The sequence below is a fragment of the Phyllostomus hastatus genome, unplaced genomic scaffold (genome assembly GCF_019186645.2).
Source record: "Phyllostomus hastatus isolate PE091 unplaced genomic scaffold, TTU_PhHast_1.1 phas_contig_57, whole genome shotgun sequence".
Classification (NCBI taxonomy): domain Eukaryota; kingdom Metazoa; phylum Chordata; class Mammalia; order Chiroptera; family Phyllostomidae; genus Phyllostomus; species Phyllostomus hastatus.
Genome location: NW_025333912.1, coordinates 3,555,865 through 3,569,338, shown reverse-complemented (window position 1 = coordinate 3,569,338; position 13,474 = coordinate 3,555,865). Strand labels below are relative to the sequence as shown.

General features: G+C 35.7%; 1 protein-coding gene across 2 annotated transcripts in view; it reads left to right on the top strand.

Moving 5' to 3' along the window:
• TRAK2 (trafficking kinesin protein 2) overlaps positions 1-13,474 on the top strand; it is a 57,884-nt gene that overhangs the window by 28,378 nt on the left and 16,032 nt on the right. For both annotated transcript variants that reach the window (XM_045847577.1, XM_045847576.1), the window contains exons 4-9: positions 5,921-5,997; positions 7,885-8,001; positions 9,016-9,225; positions 9,830-9,908; positions 11,369-11,499; positions 12,352-12,426. In XM_045847577.1, coding sequence (XP_045703533.1) covers positions 5,921-5,997; positions 7,885-8,001; positions 9,016-9,225; positions 9,830-9,908; positions 11,369-11,499; positions 12,352-12,426 — 689 coding nt within the window. The remainder of the gene's footprint in view (positions 1-5,920; positions 5,998-7,884; positions 8,002-9,015; positions 9,226-9,829; positions 9,909-11,368; positions 11,500-12,351; positions 12,427-13,474) is intronic.

Sequence of the window (13,474 nt, the reverse complement as noted above, 5' to 3'; positions counted from 1 at the left end):
TAAAGTTTAAGACATTCAAAAGGATGTTTTGCATGCAAAACAGCCACTCCAGGGTTTTTCTTAGTTTTATTAAGAGTGAGACCCAGGGTGAGCTGTGGGGCAAGCAGTGCAGTTGAAGCACACATGACAGAAAATAGCCTTTGTTCGTGTAAAAGCTCAGAACAGAAACCTCATCTACCTTTCAGGATATTTTTTATTTGGAAATAAGGAATCACCTGTACCACTTCCTAATGCATAAGAAAAATGATGGGAAGAATGATTGTATAAGTTTTATTTAAGGTGTCAACATCACCTGGGAACTTGGACAAATCCTTGGGCCCCCATCCCAGTGCTGTAGGATCAGAAACTGGGGGTTGGGCATAGCAGTCCGTTTTAACAAGTCCTCCTGATAGTGCTGATGCACACTCAGATTTAATAACCGCTAATACAAAACTTTGTCAAACAAAGCTAAATGGCCATTACACAATGACATTAATTTTAAGATTAGGAATATGTTTTTGTAGAAAAATACATTGTAAAAATTATTACTGTTGGTTGATAGTTATATTTTTCCTTAATTCTGCCCTCAAATATTATTGGCCTGTATTTGCAGGAAAGGAACTATAACTGATAATGTTCAGGAAGCATTACCATAGTCAGATCATGGAGATGAGCAGATATATAATTCCTTAAATCAGCCTTCTCAACCAGTTCCAGAAAAGAATTAAGCCATGTGCCCTAAAATGTCTATCTATAATGGATTACTTGATCACCTATGCATCATGCACTAGCTAAATATTATCCTTGAGAGAACTGAAAAAATTGTCACTCAAATCATTATCTGTAGGGCTTAATTCCCCCTGGAACCCTGCTGAGAAAGGCTGCCCTAGATGGTATACTCTTGTATATCATCAGTCTCCTTTTTAGTCTGTGTTAGTTCTTCTGAAGGCAGTTTTGTTGCATTGCAGAAATGTGCTCTGTGTTACAACAGCAAGAGCTGCAGTTACTTCTTTGGGGTTGAAACCTGAAGGCCTGCCTGTAGTTGTCAGAAGTTATTGCAGCTTTTATGATACCACATGGGTGGTGGTTTTGTGTTTCATGTTTGTTTCTTGTTGATTTGTTTTTGTTTTTTGGTGTGGAAGAGTTGGAGAGTGATGAAAGATTAGAAGTCTTTTTAAAATTTAGTTTTTGTGGCAAAAACTCTAAATCTTGAAAAGGGGATATCTGAAAAAACAATCAGACATCATCTCATGTAAATAACAGAGATATCAAAATGGATTACCATTGGCATTCTTATCCTGAAAAAAGAAGTGCTTACATGTATTACCCTCCACCCCCACATATAAAAATATATATTATACATATATATAAGGAATATTAGATACATATATATTTTAGGAATATTAGATTCTCTAAATATTATACCAAAAATGTTGAACATGAATTAACAACGTTTCAAAACCAAGTTACAAAATTGTTCTGTAAAAAAAATGTTTATCCATATGTCAATTATATTTCAATAAAATTAAAAATAAATTTTTATCATCTCCCCAGTGAGAGAATTAGGTTAGGGAATTTCATGTCTAGAAACAAGCAAGAGTCATTGCTAATTTCTGTACCATTTGACATATTTCTATTTTAACAGCTGAGAACTGAAGGGAAAATAGGATTTGATAGGACTGATTATAATAAAGTCAGCCTGCTTGACTCTCTTCGTCCCTGGTTACAGAATTACGGTGAATAATCAGTCTATGGTTTTAGAAGCATTTAATCACAATGCCTAAATGCCAAGACAACATATAAGAGCTTTGTTCTGAATACTTTTGAAATCATCCCAAGCAACTTGCCCTTATCAGGAGTATTGTAATAAGGATGAGAAGACAGAATTTATTAGGCTGCAGAGAAGAATCCAGTTCCTTACTATATGACTGATACCAGTTCAGGACTCTGTAACTGAAGTGGCTCAGCCTGTGGGGCTTGGTAGTATATCGCCTATTTCACATAAAACATAGGAGTTAAAGAATTCTGGTTGCATTATCAAACTTCTTTGTCATAATATTTAAGCATTTTAAAACTTGTTAAGAAACTTCTTAACAAGAGCTTCTTTTTTTTTATTGTAAAATTAACATTTGTTCTTCATGGAAAACCAGCGAAAAACTGAAACAAAAAGCAGGTCAACTATAATCCCTACCCAGAGATAACCTCTATTAATATTTTAATGTATATCCTTCCAGTCTCTCTTGTATGTAAGTATGCTCACGCTTTAAAGAACAAAATTGGGATCGGTGTTGTTCTATAACAGATGGGAACTCGAGTACTTCATCAGATAAAGGTCAAAAGGCCTTTTGATCTTGGTGGCACTGCGGCAGAAACAGCAGGATGATGTTAGAGCCCCTTAGTGGGAATGAACAGACCCAAGTTTTATCTTATGACCCTGTGAGGTGGGGGTTGTTATCACCCCATTATTATCCTGGCTTTGCCTCTAATGGCTTGCTTTGTGGTATTGGACGTGTCATATAATTCCCCTCAGTCAAGATTCCTCATACAAGAAAATGAGATCTTTAAATTTTCAGACTATGACAGATGGTACGCATTTATAGGAAGTACATTTTAGTTTTACCTCACTAAAACATGCTTTATTCTAAATATTTCTTTTATGTATTACTGTGTCCTTCATTTTCTCTTCTCTTTCATTATGTGTGACTTGTATGTAGCTCACAGCTATTTACATCCTTAACTTACTGGCTTTATTTCAAATTAAATTTGCTACTTCATTTTCACCTCTGGTCAGTCATGAAATATAAGCCATGTCATGTAGTTTTTAAATTAGTTGTATAAAAACTGTTTTTAACTGAGTCTTGTTAATCTGAAAATAAAGGCCAAGGTAAGAGCCAGTAAGTGTTTATCTGAGCCCTGACTGGCATGGCTCAGTTGGTTGAGCTTTGTCCCGCAAAGCAAAAGAACAGCAGTTTGAGTCCCCATTACAGCATATGCCTGGGTTGCAGGCCAGTCCCCAGTGGGGACTCATGCGAGAGGCAACCGATCGGGAGACCCGTCAATGCTTCTCTCACACATTGATGTCTCTCTCCCTCTCTCCCTTCCTTCCCCCTCTCTAAAAATAAATAAAGCTTTAAAAATAAATAAATAAAAATTTAAAAATAAGCATTTATTTGCTGTTCAGAGCACTGATTCAGGAAGACACCCAAATGGTATTCTGATTATGGGGTGAAGGCAGGGGTTTTTATGAAAAAGGGAAGGAGAGTAATTACATGCATAGAAGGAAGAAATGTCTGTAGGTACAAATAAGCTTAGTTATTCTTTAGCTGTACCTGGTGGTGCTGATTCTAAAGAATCTCCTTAAATTTTCAGTTCTATAGTCAGAAGGTCTGCTTGCCTGTTAGCTTTGTAAACAGTTATGTAGAAGAAAATGCTGCTCTGGCTCAGTCCATCCCAGTCCAAAAGTTATTTTACCTGGTTCAGACATTCCAAGGAGTAAGACATGAATGCGGTTCTTCTGGAATGGCTGCCCTGGCTCCACTTTAAAATGGCCCCACTTACGTCAACTTTTCACAGTCTCCAGAATTCCTGGTTCTTGCTTTCAGTGTTGATCCTGGATCAGTGGTTTTCATCTCTAGCTCCACATCAGAACACCTGGGATCTTACTACCTGCACCCTGGGTTGCCTCCAAATCAATTAAATCAGAATCTGGAGGTGACACCCACCTCTCTAGGTTAAATTTGGTTTTGTAGCTATTGGCTGGTTTTCTGTCATTAGTTTAGAGCATAGATAATATGACTTGATTTTTTTCACCCTCATCTTATTATCAAGACCAGAAGTAGGAGACCACATACTCTGTCTGCCTTATTTTTTGACCAGTCTAGCACTTTAATACTGTTACTACAGATGCAGTTTTTTTCTTTCTTTTTTGCATTCTGCCCTTTACTGTACCAGCTTCATCCCAGGCTGTGCTTGTCCTCCTGATGTTACAAAAGCTGCAACAGTTCCAGGCTTTGTATCTGTACACCAGGCCCCATCAATATTCTAAGCAAGAATCCTGAAATACACCTTAATCCTGTGTTCCTGCTATGCTACCAGATTAGACTGTGAAGATTTCTTAGGCCTGAAAGCCTGTTCCCCTATCCCTGTGGTTAAATTATGGAGCCAGTTTCTCTAAATGTAAAATGTTTTGGAGTAAATGTTTCTTTTGGAGTAAAATGTTTCTTTTTAGTTTTTTGTTTGGGGTAGTTTCTTTTTGTTTTGTTTTGTTTTCTTATATTTGGTTTAAAACTTTCTTTAGCCATCTCCCAATACCATCAACCCCGGCATTTTGTTTTACTTAAACTAGGAATAAGATTAATGTTAATAATTAAGATCTAGGTAATTCCTAGATTCATTTTAAAAAATGATGCTAGGAAGAAAAATTAAAAGCCCAGATAAAAGTACAGTATGTCTATTGGTATCTTTTGGGCAACTTCAAGTGTTAAGATGGGACTAAAGAACTACAAAGGACTCAAATCGTGGTATCTGCTGCCAACTCAGTTAATTATTTGCAGAGAATTTAAAACCAGGGCTATTTCATATATACCAGTTGTGTTTAAAGAGAATAACTGTAAATAGTTGGATGATATTAAGCCATTTTGCTCAATAAATTGTCATATTTGAACCTCTTAATGACGTTGTGAGATGAATGTTATCACCTCCATATTTTAAATATGGAAGCTGAATCTCACAAGGGTTAAGTGATTTGTTTAAGCTTACTCAAATATGTGAATGCAGCTTTTCTGCTCCAAAGTCTCTGTTTTCTTTAAGACAAACTAGTAAATGTCTAAGTCAAACACAAATCTGTTTCGTGTAGTGCACTTCAAAGTCAAAATGTTTCTTTTGCAGCCCTATCTGGGTTACTCAGTTGGTTGGAGCATCATCCTGTACACCAATGGTTTAGGGCTTGATTCCTGGTGAGAGCACATACCTAGGTTTCAGGTTCAATCCCTTGTTGGGGCACATATGGGAGGCAGTCAGTCGATCTTTCTCTCTCACATCAGTGTTTCTCTCTCTCGCCCCCCTGCCCGCTTTCTGTCTCTCTAAAATCAATAAATATATCCTCAGATGAGGATTAGAGGATTTAAAAAAAGATTCCTTTTGTATTATGCATCATCTTTAGCTTTGGTAGATATTGCTTGTCATGATTGTAGAATCACTGGAGTCATATTTCTGCTTCTCTTTGCAGCTAAATTATTCAAGTGCATTGACAGTTCCTGAGTTTATGAAGTCCAGAAGTACTGGGCTTGGATTGTGCAAGTAATGATGTAGTATACAATTTAGTTTATAGCGAAGGCATAGATATGAAGTTTATTATAAAGGGTTTTTAATGATGCTAAAAAGGATTATGGTTCATAACAGAACTACAAGAATTCCTACAAGTTCTATTCCTTGTTTATTAATATTAACTCAAGTGATAGGTGATGATAATCGAGATAATCACAACAGAATTCTAATTGAATTCCTTAGTAACAGCAAAACTAGCCCATCAGTAACTTTAATGTAGATTAGGATATAAAACAATAGTGATTTGCCCCCCAGTAACTTTAATTTAGATTAGGGTATAAAACAATTGGTGACTTAATGCCTTCTCACACTCTCCAGTGTGAGTGGACCAAAGCTCTAATTTTACCAAGGGAGGAGGAGATAGTCAGGAGGTGACTGCCTTGTGATCATATGATACTTTCTTAATTTGTTGCATGACACACATTTGTTTGTAATAATTAGTCTATTTCCAGATTGTCTAATGAAGCATTTCTTTCCCTTTTCATATATTTTTTATTCTTCTGAATGGCTTTTTGTGAAAGCCTGGGTTTGTTGTTGTTGGTATCTTTCAGTTCTTATGAATAGTTAAAATTTTCTGTTATTTCTAAATCCTATAAACACTTTTTAACTATCTTAGTTCTAGGCACAGACAGGGTGGAGCAGATGACCAAAACTTATAATGATATCGACATGGTTACACATCTTCTGGCAGAGGTAGGAATATACTTTTTCTTTCTGTAGTACAAAAAAACTAAAACTTAAAGATCATTTGGAATCTATCAAATTTATGTATTGAATGAAAACTGATGCTGTCTTTGCGGTGGGTTATTTAGTATAAGGTTGTAACAGTTGGAACGACTGGCATAACAGCTGGCATTCCAAAGCAGAATGGTTCCTGAAGTTAATTGTTATGAAATTATAGAAGGTTTAGGGGTTTGTGTATTTGTTTGCTTTTTGTTATCATGGTGCTGGCCAGCCTCCCTATCCCAGAAAAGTAAATGTTGTTACTCAGCCTGGAGCAGAGTTGCCTGTTTAAGAAACAGTTCTGTTGAAAATCTACACCTGCAGTTTGGAGAATCTTCCAAAGATTTTTGCTCTGCTTGGGTTATTTTTTTAGCTCACTTTGTCCATGACGTTTTTAATATGTATAATGTACCTTTTCCAACCTGCAGTCATAAGGAAAAGATCTTAGACTTCCATTTTAGTTGATCTTATGGAAGACTGTCTCTCTCTGTTTCAATTTTTGAAAATGTGTTTATTGAGGTACTCCTTCTCCCTCTCTACCCCAGCTCCCCAGAATGATTTTGTATATGCCACTTAGCCTTCATTAAAAATAAGTGGGCCTTAAGTTTTGGAAATAACCCATCAATTTGTCTTCGTGGACTATGGAGTGAAAGAACAGAAGCTTAATTTTATTTTTAGTGATTAATGTAACCAGAACCCATAATTTTCCATCCTATAGAATATAGTCGGCACCACCACCATGTAGGTGGGGTTTCTGTGTTCCCAGAAAGAGTAATTCTTGCTTTGCTTGGCTTTTCTGTAGGCATTCCTGCATCATTACCACAAACTTCTTTAGACTCCTTTTTTTTTTTTTCTAAACTCTAAGCAAAACCTTGTAGCTTCAAAACTTTCAGATCTTTGTCCTTACTTTATTTCCCATCATCATTCTTGCACCAGTTGACAGTAGGATTCTTGACTGTGCTTTCTTCTAAGCCTCTGGCTCTCAATCCATGTAAGTTTGCCCTAAATGAAACTTTTTAGCAGACCTACCTGATCCCTGTATCTTAAATACCTAATTCTGTATCATTACCATGCTTTTTTTCTTTTGTCTTTTAAATATATTTGATTGATTATGCTATTACAGTTGTCCCACTCCCCCCACCCTTGTCTTCCTCCGCCCTGCACTCTCCCTCCCACCCACATTCCCCCACCATAGTTCATGGCCATGGGTCATACATATAAGCTCTCTGGCTTCTACGTTTCCTACACTATACTTAACCTCCCCCTGTCTGTTTTGTACCTACCACTTATGCTTCTTCATCCCTGTATCATTACCATTATAGACAGATGCATTCAACAAATATTTGTTGGGCTTTTACTGTGTGCCAGATCCTGTCCTCAGGTTTAAAAACTACATTGATTTTTCTAATTCCCCAAAGTTGTAAGTTTAAAGGTAGGTTGCTACATTCTAATTAATAAGACTGATTAATGAATAAATCTCACTTAATATCAAGAAATGCCCTCTTGCATATAACTGCCCTCTTTATAACTGTGGTGGTTATCCATTTGACCAACATATACAGGAGTGGGCAAAAGTAGGTTTACAGTCATGAGTATGTGAAACAGAATTTATTCTTGTATTATTATGTACAAATTATTACGTTACTTATTTCTATTACAAATTACTTTTGTCCACCCCTGTATTAAATATCACCTGTGTGCCAGGCCTTGTGTTTATTTGGTATCTGAGCGTTAAAATGAATCTTGATGCTTTCTAGAACATTGCTTTTGTGTTTAGCAAAATTTACTGCAAAAATCTCTAAACTACCATTTAATTTTGTTGGAACTCAAAGAAAAGTGTGTTTGGTATTTTAACAGAGGGATCGTGATCTGGAGCTAGCTGCTCGAATTGGACAGGCACTCTTAAAGCGGAACCATGTCTTGTCTGAGCAAAATGAATCCCTGGAGGAGCAATTGGGACAAGCTTTTGATCAAGTAAGTGTTTGATGAGTATTTGCAGCATGAAATAATTAGGTCTTACACAGTGGAGGAATTTCTTTTCCTGGGTGTCCCTGAATTGATGACAGTAAGTTGCTAAATAATACCAGTACATGTGGACTTTGTTTGTAGCCATGGAACTAATCAATAGAGAAATGAAATGATACTGTGCAGAGGATGCTTATGTGAGTCTACCTCAGTCAGTATAAGAGCCTGCATTCAATGCCTGTCATACTTGTGGCACCCTGCTTAGATTCTAACATTTTATCCTCACCCCTTTGTGTAGACTTTGTGTGTGAACTTTTAACTTTATTTTTCAAAAAATATATCCCCAAATAATAGATACCCAATGAAGTATCTTTATTCAAAAACCCAAAGAGAAAAGAAATTTTTGAAAATGTATTTATTAAACAGTAAATATTTTTAGTGAAAACTGATTCATTATTTAATGATTAAATTTCAAATTCTCTGTGATTTGTTATTTTTATCTAGTTTCATTTATACTTAATATATGCATTATATTTAATAACATTTGAACCTTTATGGTGACAATATTTATTCCCTAAACTAAAGTTAGGAGGTAATGCAGAGTTATACAGCTTAAAAGTACAAGCCTTTAGGACGAGAATTTAAAGTAGGGATCTATTCTGATACTTAGAAGTTTCTTCAGTTTTTTTTTTTTTAACTACAAATGTATCATTATCTTATGTGAAAATTTCTCTATATGTCTATTAATTAGAACGTGAAAATTGACTTTTCTTCTTAACTAGTACAGAAAAAGCTGTATTTGTTGAGTTAATGCTCAAAAATTGTAGCTCAGGAAGTATCTGAGGTTTATTATTCTCTTTTTAGCACTTGCTACTTCAGTCAATAAAATCTAGCAGCTAATCATATTACTTTGTTTTATGGTGAGAAATAATTGCTTCATGAATTAGAAGTTATATTACATATATTATATTAAAGAATGCAATATAAAAGACATCTTGTAAATCAGGCCCTTTTGCTGTGCAGGTTAATCAACTGCAGCATGAGCTATCCAAGAAAGATGAGTTACTTCGAATTGTCTCCATTGCTTCTGAAGAGAGTGAAACTGATTCCAGCTGTTCTACACCTCTTCGGTTCAATGAGTCCTTTAGCTTATCTCAAGGCTTGCTGCAGCTGGACATGCTGCAAGAAAAGCTTAAGGAACTGGAAGAAGAGAATATGGCTCTTCGATCCAAGGTACGTTCAACCTAATTCCCAATTTCCTTTAATGGTTTAAGCCCAGGTAGCGTTTAGGTGAAATGTGATATAACTAAGGATTACAATTGACATTCCAATGAGGGAGTGACAGCCAAGACATATGTATTTATTGCCATCTATTGTTTCTTAGATCCCACTGAAAAGTGGACAGTAGCAAGCTGACAGATGAAATAGAGAAAGCCACAGCATAGAATATCTATCTCATGTCATGTAAACAAATAAATAAATATAACTGTGGTAAGAACTATGTTGGAAAATTTCAAGGTTCTGTGAGCTTGTATGATGGGGGTGGGGATCAAAGAAGTCCTACTTAGGCAAGTGATATTTTAGCTGAGTCTAGGGATTAAGCCAGGCAGAAATGTATGGCGGGTAGGGGGGCGGGTTGGAGAGATAAATAGGCATTTACAAAGGCCCTAAGAGGAGTGAGGGCGAAATGTTTTTTATATCCTTTTCCATACCTTTATTTTATGGTAGAAAAAGCTTTATAAGTGATTAACTTTTCAAATGAGAATTAAAGGGTTTTTTTTAAGTTAATACCATAAAACAATTAGAAGATACCACATACTATTTTTTTTTCTTGAAGGCTTGTCACATAAAGACAGAAACTATTACCTATGAAGAAAAGGAACAACAGCTTGTCAATGACTGTGTTAAAGAACTTCGTAAGTATTAACATATTCTGTTTGCCTTTGGGCAGTTCTCTGGTCGATATCTCCAACTCACAAATTAAATAGATGGTTTTAGTAGAAACATCTCAAGAAACAGTATTAAATAATTACTGAAGATCTTGGAATATCACATTGAGCCCACAGCTGTAAATAAAATGCCATATGTACTTCTAGGAACTATCTTTGTTTCAGTTGCCATCATCATTAAATAAAGACCTAGTTTTCTATCAGTTATAGCATGTTAAGAGTGAAAGAAACCAAAGCTCTTACTCTGTTGATGAGAAAATAGTCCTGTAGAGAATGTGATTCGCCAGAGTCAGAAAATGATAGGTAAGTGGCAAAGCCAGGTCTTACATTCCATGTGTAATTTATTGAGTGCCAGTTGTGTGTCTATAAAGGAATATATTTTGATTTGACATAATGTTAGCTAAAAATTTTTAAAATAAATTATTTGGAAAAAGATCAGCTTTACTGGAGAAAGATACTCAATTTCTCTATAAATTTATAGCCTTTTATGTTGAAAGAGAAAATGTAGCATCACATCAGTTCATTTGGGCTGCGGACCTCAGAATGTGTTAACTTAGAATAACAGAATATTAGAGAACCAGAAGGAAGATAAATTGAATCTTCCCCATCTAAATTGTCATTGCCCACCTTTTACACTTTAAAAATCAGAGAAGATATTACTTGCCCAAGAGCTCAGATCCTGGTCTCCTTCCTTCCTGTTGCCATCCTATGAAATGTTGGCTTTCTGTCAGTTAAAAAAGTTTTATATGACACTGAGAAATGGTTCTGCCACTTGTGTTTAGATATCAAAATTTTCATATGAAATAAAGATTTATTTCCCCAGTGGAATTCTAAAGTTTTTATTTCATGTGTATTCAAGAATGCTAGGCTATATGAATTGCTGTAGAGGCCCTGTTCAGTTTGCCAGGTATCCCAGAAAGTCTCTCTCCTACAGAAGCATCTCAGTAGCTTTGTCAGTAGGTTTAAGGGACTGTGACTGTTCCATTCTGGAAATGCTCTTTTGTTAGACTTGTTAAGTTTAATTTTAATTGCTTGTGGGAGTTTATTCATGTCCCTGAAGAGTTCTCACAGACATAAGTGAGATTATGTCGTGGCACTAGCAAATAAATATAATTTACCTATATCTTTTCAAACCTGCTTGTCCTTCATAAAGATTTAAGTATGTATCTTTTTAATAATGAAAAGATTGAAGCAAAACTTTTAGCTTGCCTTTACAAGTCATCTCTTTTTAGCTTTATTGCCTCATACTCAATTCCTAAGATTAGCCTATTTCAAAAGAATCTTTATTTTTTAAGTTTATGTTAAAGAAAAAGGTATTTGTGATAGTTTAGTGCTGGCTATAAAACAGGATTTGACCCACAGGCCATAGTTTGCTAACCCCTATTTTACATTTATATTAATTTTTAAAATTCTTATTTATTTTTCAGGTGAAACAAATGCTCAGATGTCCAAAATGACTGAAGAATTGTCTGGGAAGAGTGACGAGCTGATTCAATACCAAGAAGAGATCTCCAATCTCTTGTCTCAGATTGTAGATCTTCAGCACAAACTTAAAGAAGTAAGTTCATTCTTTCATTCAACAGATGTTTGTTAAGCCCTGACCTAGTACCATGCACTGTGCTAAGTGCTAGATTAATCAAAATAAACGGGTCCCTGCCCTTTTACAGTGATCACTGTTTTAGTCTTCTCTGTGACTTGAAGTGTGGATAACTGCTTTCAAGTCACTATTCCTCTTCTTAATGATACCAAACCCAAGGTTGGCTACCCACAGCTTGAAAGCCAGTGATCAAGAGACAAGGGCTGTTTGTTCACCTTCTGCCTAAGAAGATGGCAGACTCCCGTCACAAAGACCATCTGAACAGTGGGACACGGGCAGGGGTCTTTGTAAGGAGGGAGAAGGAAGGAAAAACAACCGAACAAAGGAATCATAAGAAGGGTGTTGAGAGTTCCCCATTGAGAGGACTACAGGCAAGCCAACAGTCTGTGCAGATGACTAGTTTAAGGTCAGCAAAGCTCCCAAAGCTGGAATGTCTAAAGGTTGAAATCTGCTTCTTTTGAAGTTAGTTCCTAGAATTCTTAAGCAAACAGGATGTTTATCTAAAGTCACCTATTAGTTAACAGGCCATCATTTACAGAAATAGTGTTAAAAGAATGGTGGGGTTGGTTACAGTAAAAGGAGGTTGGATCTTCCTCAGAAAATTGGGATGTGAATTATTGACTCGTGTTCATTGTCCTCTGAACACCTTGATGGATTTTGTATTCTTCCCATTGTATTGCTCTTATTTGACTTTTGGAAGGTAAGCTTTTTATAGGCCTCAGCATAGACTATACCCCTGAGGGGCACCCTTACAGAGAGTAGCCTCTATTTTATATGGGAAGGCTTCACATGTCTCTTATCATATGTTGTTAGCATGTGATTGAGAAAGAAGAACTGAGACTTCACCTACAAGCTTCCAAGGATGCCCAAAAACAACTGACAATGGAGGTAACGAAATCTTCCTTTATTTTGTGTGATACGGGATAGGCAGGAATGAGTAGTTTCTTTCATCTTTGTGAGTAAGATTTAAAATAACAAAACAAAGAATCAGGATGAAATTATGAGAGTTAAGAAGTAAAGCACTAAAAAATTCTATCCCTAAAACTAATAACATGGCAACATCCTTATTGACTCATGGGGAAAACCTTGACTTTTATAAGATTCTTCAGGAATAAGTGACCATTTTACCTGTTTACCTTCACTAGCCCAGTAGTTTTTAAAATATCAGGAAAAATAGCAAAAATCTCTTACTTGGTACTTACATAAAATTTCTATAGATTAGGTACAATTTAGTGGTTCTTTAGCAAGCATAAGAATCACATGGCAGGGTGAGTTTTGCATGGAGATTCCCAGACATCATCCCCAAAAGTTTCTAATTCAGTAGGTCTAGAATGAGGGCCTAGAATGTGCATGTTTAATAAGCATCCCTGGCCCTGATGATGCTGATAATACAGTCCTCATACTATACTTGAAGAAATTTTTCAAGTTAAAATGTACTGTGAAAAGCATGTACCTTTTAACATGCTTATGAATCTAACAATAAAAATGGCTCTAAAACAAGGGAGAAGAAACTACTTGTTTAGGATGATTGAGCACCCCGAAGTCTCATACAATATTTTGTAGATTTGGTCTTACCATTTATAGAGTTCAGAATAATGTTTAAAATATATATATCTAACTGTGCTAAATCTGACTTGACCATAACTATTATATTTCCTCTATAAAATTGTTTAAATGTATGAAACATTAAATATTGAATTGACAGTTATTGTTGTCCCAGCTACATTTTGGAATTTTAAGAAATCATGTTTATGTATAATTCTGGCCAAGACTCCCCTAATTCTAGCAGCTTGAAATATATATGTACTCTCCTTGCTTAGTTTGTTTTAGAGTGTTTGTAAAATGAATTATATTCATAAACTTAGCTAGCCCTCTGGGTAAAATTAACACTTATCCCAATGGGTTTTTTCCTCCATTGTCATTTTAGAATATAACA